Below are 7,977 nucleotides of genomic sequence, written 5' to 3' on the forward strand. Positions count from 1 at the left end.
GGCCAATATTGAACCGGTTTAGTTAGCTTATAAACCGGGCCTGAGAGTATGAAACGATACCGTATAACGTTTGACCGCCGTCGATCTTCAAGGCGTATGTATAAAGGGTTTCCGATGGCGGCAGATTCAACGGCGAAGTATCGGTGAAAGAAATTTAAGAAACTGAGAAAAAAATGGGAGTGCAAGGTCTTTGGGAGCTTCTCGCTCCTGTAGGTCGCCGCGTCTCCGTCGAAACCTTAGCCAACAAACGATTAGCCATCGGTAACAATCTCCGACGATCCAACTTGAATTGTATTCTTTTTTTTTTTTTCTTTCTTTCCTCGAATTCGAAGGTATTAATTGATGATGTTGCAGATGCGAGTATATGGATGGTACAGTTTATCAAAGCGATGCGTGACGAGAAGGGAGATATGGTTCAGAACGCACACTTGATCGGATTTTTCCGAAGGATTTGTAAGCTTTTGTTCCTAAGAACTAAACCTATCTTCGTCTTTGACGGAGCAACTCCCGCATTAAAACGACGCACTGTTATTGCTCGTCGTCGTCAACGTGAGAACGCTCAGACCAAAATCCGCAAAACCGCTGAGAAATTGTTGCTTAATCGGGTTTGTTTTCCTGTGTTTAACTAGTTTTCAATTGGTGTGGTTGCTTAAAATTTAGCAAGTTTTTTTAGTAAATTGCTTTGGTTTTTGGAATTTGTTGATGTTAGCTTAAGGATATGAGGCTTAAGGAACAAGCTAAAGATATTAAGAATCAAAGACTGAAGCAGAATGATAGTGATAGAGAGAAGAAACGTGTGTCTTCTGATTCTGTGCAAGATAAGTTGCGAGATTCGGCAGAGCAAGATGATGTAGGGGTTAGTTTTTCTGAGAAGGAAAAGCTAGATGAGATGTAAGCTAATAAATTTTGGTCCACTTTAACAGTAAATTTCATTTTTGTTTGTGGAATTTGCTTTAGCAAGTTTAGTTTATGTAGATCTCAAGCATCTATGGTTGGAGAAAATGGTGTTGGTGATGTCGTCGAAGAGTCCATGGTAAGTGAATACTAAACATTGAACTGCAAATAAAAACATTATTTGGTGTTGTTGGACTGCCTTAGGTGATTTCTATTCCTAAGTATCCACTTCTTTTTGTTCACTAGTAAGTATTTGTTGGCACAGACACACTCAAAATAACTTGATGCTAATTCTGTATGTCATAGTTGATATTCTTTTTGTTCCTTTTTATGCCTTCAATCATGCATATAGCGGTAAGGAATCAGGAGTTGGGAAATCTATTTACGCTTTGTTGTGATGTCTTACCAGTTAAATGTTTATTTCTTTGCTTTCACATGCCCTTAGCCTTGCATATTTCGTAGTTTAGTGAATATAGAATCTGTTTACGTAACTCAACACTAGGTAGCAAACATGGTATTGATTTCTTCATGGTATTTTTATGGCTATTCCATAATCTGTCAATTCTTTTACCGTCACTCTATGTTCATTGATTTTTAAGTACTTTGTTGTTGAGATTTAGATAATGTCTATGATTTGTTTGTTGGTGATTCGTAGAAGGATGATCCCAAGGGAAAGGGAGTTTTGTTGGATGGGGTTGACCTGGATAACAAAATGAAGAGTAATATTGAACATGATTCCTCAGTACAGGGGAAAGATTATCAGGAAAAGTTGGATGAGATGTAAGGAGAGTAATTGAGAATTTGAGATATTGATTGAAGATGTTTATTTGCATGTAGTCATTTCGTGTTTTCCTGTCTTGGTTTAATATAGGTTGGCTGCATCCCTTGTAGCAGAAGAGGAAGAACAAGAACAAGAACGAAACTTTACCAGCAAAGCATCAACTTCAGCTGCAGCTATCCTATCAGAGGAAGATGACAGTGACGAAGATGAGGAAATATTATTGGTAATCTGTGGTCTTTGTACTACATCTTTCTCGTTTTATTTACTGTTTCTTAAGTTACAGATCACTTATATTCAGGGGATATAAATTGGTTAAGTGGAAGATTTCTTAGTTAAGCAATTAACAACAGTTGTCAACTTGTCTGGTCCTCTTTCTGAAAAAGGGAAATCTTTATATCTGGATGAAATTTTCAATTGCTTAGAAAAGAATCATGATAATGTCTTTGGAATTTTGTGCTCGCTTTTTCCTTTTTTTTAAGGAGTTATCTGATACTTTACCATCCTCAATCCTCATCTGCTAATAATATTTTGTCTACCTTTCTAGCCAGTAATGGATGGGAATGTCGACCCAGCTGTTTTGGCTTCCCTTCCTCCATCCATGCAACTTGATCTCCTTGGTCAGGTAATTAACTATATTTACACCATATCTTTGCAGCATGTTGAATTTCATGGACGTTTTCGATTATTTTATAATGTCTTTACTTGTAGATGAGAGAAAAATTGATGGCAGAAAACAGGCAAAAGTACCAAAAGGTCAAGAAGGTGAGTTACATAATACTGGCTCATTCTAGCTCCATTTATGTATATGAATCTTTCTGTATTGGGAGACGCGGAACACTGACTACGGAAGTAATTATCTTGTTTATGAGTGTAGGCCCCTGAAAAGTTTTCTGAATTGCAAATAGAAGCATACCTTAAAACTGTAGCCTTCCGTCGGGAAATAAATGAAGTTCAGAGATCTGCTGGTGGAAGGGCTGTTGGTGGAGTTCAAACTTCTAGGATAGCTTCGGAAGCCAACAGAGAGTTTATATTCTCATCTTCCTTTGCTGGTGATAAAGAGTGAGTTTCAGTTTGAAGTCTTATTTAAGACTAAGGTTCTTTCGTAGTAGAAAATTACTGATATTTTTGTTATTTAGAGTACTTGTGTCTGCCAGAGAAGGAAGAAATGATGAAAACCAAAAGAAAACGTCACGACAGTCTTTGCCAGTCCCCGTTAAGAAGGCTTCCTCGCTGAACAAATCAGATGCTACCATTGAGTTGGATAGGGATGAACCTACAAATCCTGATGAAAATATTGAAATATATAAAGATGAAAGGGGGCGTTTTAGAATAAGGAACAGACACATGGGAATCCAAATGACACGTGATATCCAGAGGAACTTACATTTGATGAAAGAAAAGGAGAGAACAGGTTCTGGTTCTATGGCTTACAATGACGAAACATTCGGCGCCTGGGAGAACTTTCCTACTGAGGACCAATTTCTTGAAAATTCACCTGTTGAGAAAGATGATGTCATGAACCTGGAGATCCCGAATGATGATTCCATGGTGCAAAATCCATCTTCAATAGAGATATCATTTGACCATGATGGTGGTGGAAAAGATCTCAATGACGAAGATGATATGTTTCTTCAGTTGGCAGCTGGAGGACCGGTGACAATCAGTTCTACAGAAAATGATCCTAAAGAAGACTCTTCACCATGGGCTTCTGACAGTGACTGGGAAGAAGTGCCTATTGAACAGAATACTTCTGCCACTAAGCTTGAAGTGAATTCAAGCAATCAGCTTACCCCCAAGGATATTAGTAACGATGAGGGTGCAGCAAGGGAAGAAAATAGTTTTGAACTTGCCAATAACTCCACCGAGAATGATACAGTTACAAAGTTCACAAAAGGCTATCTGGAGGAAGAAGCTGATCTGCAGGAGGCTATCAAGAAAAGTCTTCTTGAATTATATGATAAGGATTCTGAAGTTATCCTTCTTGAAGAAAATCAATCAGCAAGGGTAAACCATGTTGACAAGCCATGCCAAGATAGTCTTTGTTTCAGGGAAACCGTTGGTGATGCTGAACAAGAGGGATTTCTTGACGAAATAACAGACTTGAAAACCAGTGGATCTATAAATGAGCTTTCCAACACTTTTGTAGCGGACAATCTAGATGGTCAGAAAGGGATAACCAAACAGTTTGGTACACATTCTTCTTCTGGTTCTAATAAATTTAGCCGTGATGTGAGAAATGAATTGCCAAAGGTAGAGTCAGTTATCTCACCCGAGAAAGCATTTAATGTTGCTAGTCAAAGCCGCATGCTGTCCACCATGGCTAAACAGCACAATGAAGAAGGTTCTGAAAGTTTTGGTGGAGAATCTGTCAAAGTGTCTGCTATGCCCATAGCTGATGAGGAGAGAACTGGTTTTCTTGGTGACACAGCTATTTGCGGTGGTGTCGAAAAAGGTAATGTTGATGGTGACTCATCTATCATGATGGATGATACGGGAGATTATAGTAGACGCAAATTCCAGAGTCCTGTCACTAAATTTGGGGACCCTTCTCGTGATGTCATCAGATCGCAAATAGGGATACTACATGACATAGATTCACACAATGAAAATAAACAGGAAAATCACTCTAACGAGCACACTTTCAATATTGACAGTTCAATAGATTTAGAAGGGAAAGGTGTGCCTGTTGAATTTTCAGAAGCAAATATAGAGAAGGAAATTCGAGTTCTCGACCAAGAATTCGTAAGTTTAGGGGATGAACAGAGGAAACTTGAGCGGAATGCTGAATCTGTGAGCAGTGAGATGTTTGCAGATTGCCAGGTTTGCCCATTTTCTTTTAATACATATGAGTCAATTGTCCTCTGGCAAACCTTTCGAAGTTTCTGTTCGGTTTGATTTGAAAACAAATTCATCATGCTTTTGTCGATTTTGGATTTCCTTAGGAGCTACTCCAAATTTTTGGCATACCGTACATCATAGCTCCCATGGAAGCAGAGGCACAGTGTGCATTTATGGAACAATTAGACCTTGTTGATGGCATTGTCACTGACGATTCTGATGTATTCTTGTTTGGAGCAAGGAGCGTGTACAAAAATATTTTTGATGATCGCAAATATGTGGAGACATATTTTATGAAGGTGTGCATATCCTTCCCTAAACTCTGTTTTCATACATGTGCATTTAAGAAATCAGATCTTTTCATTTTTGCTGCGATGAGTTTATATTCTTCTTCAGTATCACATAAGCTTTCATACTATCTGCGGCTTGTCTTCTTTTATAACATCTTAGCACTTCTGTAGCTTCCTATGGATTGTTACTATTTCGTTAGTAAGTTATACATTTGCCTTTATCAGGAATAAGTTGATACATCGTTTCGGTAGTAAGTAAGTTGATATATTTGTCTCTATTGATCTGCTTGCAGTTACATTTTGCGTACATTCGGTTTTTCATATGTCTGGTGATTTCGTCTCTAACCTCTTTTATCTTTCAGGACATTGAGAAGGAGCTAGGCTTGAGCAGAGATAAAATTATCCGCATGGCAATGCTCCTAGGAAGTGATTACACAGAAGGAATCAGGTTAGTATAGGTTTTAACTTTTAACTGCATAGGGCAAAGTCCGGTTCTATATGTAATTGATATCATATTGTTTTGACATGCAGTGGTATTGGTATTGTCAATGCTATTGAAGTTGTGACTGCTTTTCCCGAGGAGGATGGGCTTCAGAAATTTCGTGAATGGGTTGAATCACCTGATCCTACCATTTTAGGAAAGACTGATGCAAAAACAGGTTCGAAGGTAAAGAAGCGTGGGTCTGGCTCTGTAGATAATAAAGGAATCACTGCAGGTGCCTCGACTGATGACACTGAAGAAATCAAGCAAATCTTCATGGATAAACATGTATTACTCTTTTAACTGAACTTTAATGTTTAATTTATTGGTCCAAATTGACAAAATCTTTACTAATTTGATTTACCATTTCATATTTACAGAGAAAGGTAAGCAAGAACTGGAATATTCCAACAACTTTCCCTAGTGAGGCTGTTATTTCAGCCTACTTAAACCCACAAGTCGATCGGTCGACTGAAATTTTCTCGTGGGGCAAGCCTGATCTTTCAGTTCTTAGAAAGTAAGTCATTTTTAACTTAACATTTTATCAATATTGAGTATGAATATGATCATCCTTTGTTCGTAGTACCAGGTTTGCGAACTAATACCAGGGACTTAAAAGCTCTAATTCCATCTACTATCTAGTTTCCTTCAAACAATATGGCATAGCTTAGACTTTATATTTGTGAAGCCACTTAGGGCGTGATAAAGGTTTCAATGAATCTGAAGCAGAAGCACAATTTTTTTTCATGATTTGTCTGATGGGCTCGGTTTCTGTAATAAACTACTTCGAATATATGAAACAGTGTCCTGAGTTCTGATTCTGTAGTATCACTTATTTTGTGAAGGCTATGCTGGGAAAAGTTTGGTTGGAACGGCAAGAAAACAGATGATCTACTACTACCAGTTTTGAAGGAGTATGAAAAGCGCGAGGTCTTCATCTACATTTGATCTCTTATCTTCAATATGCATATGATTGATAATATGAACAGAATCTGACAATTTGACTTTTTTTCTTTTTCTCCACAAAGACGCAACTTCGGATAGAAGCTTTCTATTCCTTTAATGAAAGATTTGCAAAGATCCGTAGTAAAAGAATCAACAAAGCTGTCAAAGGAATTGGCGGAGGTCTATCGTCAGAAGGGGCTGATCATACTCTCCAGGAAGGTCCAAGAAAACGAAATAAGAAAAGAGTTGCTCCTCAAGAAACTAAAGATAACAACACTTCAGATAAAGACTCACCTAAAGCCAATGAGAAAGTGAAAAACAAAAGGAAGTGCGTAGAAAAACCTTGTACTAGTAGAGGCAGAGGCAGAGCCCAGAAAAGAGGACGAGGAAGAGGAAGAGTCCAGAAAGATCTCTTTGAGCTATCAGACGGCACTTCTGATGATGATGACAAGGTAGTAGAGTTGCCGGCAGAACCAGGCAATCTTCAAAAAATGCGAAGGGTAAGCCTTAATTTAGCTTTCTTATAAAGGAACCAATATTTACTTTGTTTCAGTTGTTTATGTTGTGGGTTCACTTTGTTATCTGTCATTCCCCAGTCAACACGATCTCGGAATCCTGTGAAATACAATGCAAAAGAAGATGATGAAGTGGACGAGTCAAGAAGCCATGGAGAATCCCCTAAGGAGAATTTGGAAGATGATGACGAAGGCAGAGTAGGAAATGTCTCTGCAGAAAGAACACAGAATGAAACAACTATCGATGATGCATCAATCAACAATTGTCCTTCTGAAGATTATATTGAAACGGGAGGTGGGTTCTGTGTAGATGAAGCTGATGAGACTGGAGATGCTCATTTGGAAGATAAACCTACCGATGATTACAGAGTGATAGGTGGCGGATTCTGTGTAGATGAAGATGAAGATGAAACAGCAGAGGAAGATGCAGAGATGTTATATATGGAGAATGAAGAAGTACAAAAGAAAGGTAAACGTCGAAATGAAGAAGATAACGCATCATCACTGGAGAAAAATGTTGAGATTGATTTTGGGAATTCTTCAGTTGGGGGATTAAGTGCTATGCCTTTCTTGAAGAGAAAGAAAAGAAAGAGCTGAACAACTTAGTACTATATGATAAAGTAGGGAGTAAAAATGTTTGACAAAATTAACAATGTGAATAATCTCGAAGCTATAACTTTTGTTTTTCTTAGGAAAGGGGTGCCGCATTAGTATTACCTTCATGTCCATGTTGCTTTCTCGGCTTTTTGAACATGAATTTTTCTGCTCCCAATTTAACACCAAAAAGGTTTATTGTTATCTATATATTGTTACACCTCTAATCGAACATAATAGGTGTTTACTATCCCGCAATTAGAATGATCTGAAATAAACATATGAGTATATTATCGACAACTTTTAGAAGTTCTTTATGGCGTCTAAATTTAAAAAGAAATCGTGTGAACAACGAAACTTTGACATCCTAGTATTATTGTGATTTTAAGATGACCACATCAACGCTAATCCTAAGGGAATCAAGTGTTAGTCCCCCACTGGTGGTTCTTTTTTTTGTCAAGTGGAATTATATTGAGTGAAGATTGGATTTACAATACAAACACTACTTAAAACATCAAGGCTAACAAGATTAACAACAACCACTTTTAGCTTGACTACACAAAGCCCCCCACTGATGGTTTTAAAAATTCTGACAAGACGCCGCAAGTTCAAGTACATGTGAATAACTTATGATTATCA

General features: G+C 37.8%; 1 protein-coding gene across 2 annotated transcripts; it reads left to right on the forward strand.

Moving 5' to 3' along the window:
* Nucleotides 1–7,521, forward strand: LOC104780050 (DNA repair protein UVH3). 2 transcript variants are annotated; one of them, XM_010504506.2, is made up of 17 exons: nucleotides 1–261; nucleotides 355–605; nucleotides 710–891; nucleotides 976–1,033; nucleotides 1,550–1,674; nucleotides 1,766–1,898; nucleotides 2,220–2,297; nucleotides 2,384–2,437; nucleotides 2,550–2,734; nucleotides 2,812–4,495; nucleotides 4,618–4,812; nucleotides 5,166–5,251; nucleotides 5,335–5,572; nucleotides 5,665–5,801; nucleotides 6,130–6,214; nucleotides 6,313–6,729; nucleotides 6,826–7,341. In XM_010504506.2, the coding sequence occupies exons 1-17, from the start codon at nucleotides 174–176 to the stop codon at nucleotides 7,339–7,341; spliced, it is 4,512 nt and encodes a 1,503-aa protein (XP_010502808.1). In that variant the 5' UTR covers nucleotides 1–173. The 2 variants fall into 2 exon arrangements, with proteins under 2 accessions (XP_010502808.1, XP_019100112.1); XM_019244567.1 differs by having other exon boundaries at nucleotides 174–605; nucleotides 6,826–7,521.

Source organism: Camelina sativa, chromosome 4 (genome assembly GCF_000633955.1).
Source record: "Camelina sativa cultivar DH55 chromosome 4, Cs, whole genome shotgun sequence".
Taxonomy (NCBI): domain Eukaryota; kingdom Viridiplantae; phylum Streptophyta; class Magnoliopsida; order Brassicales; family Brassicaceae; genus Camelina; species Camelina sativa.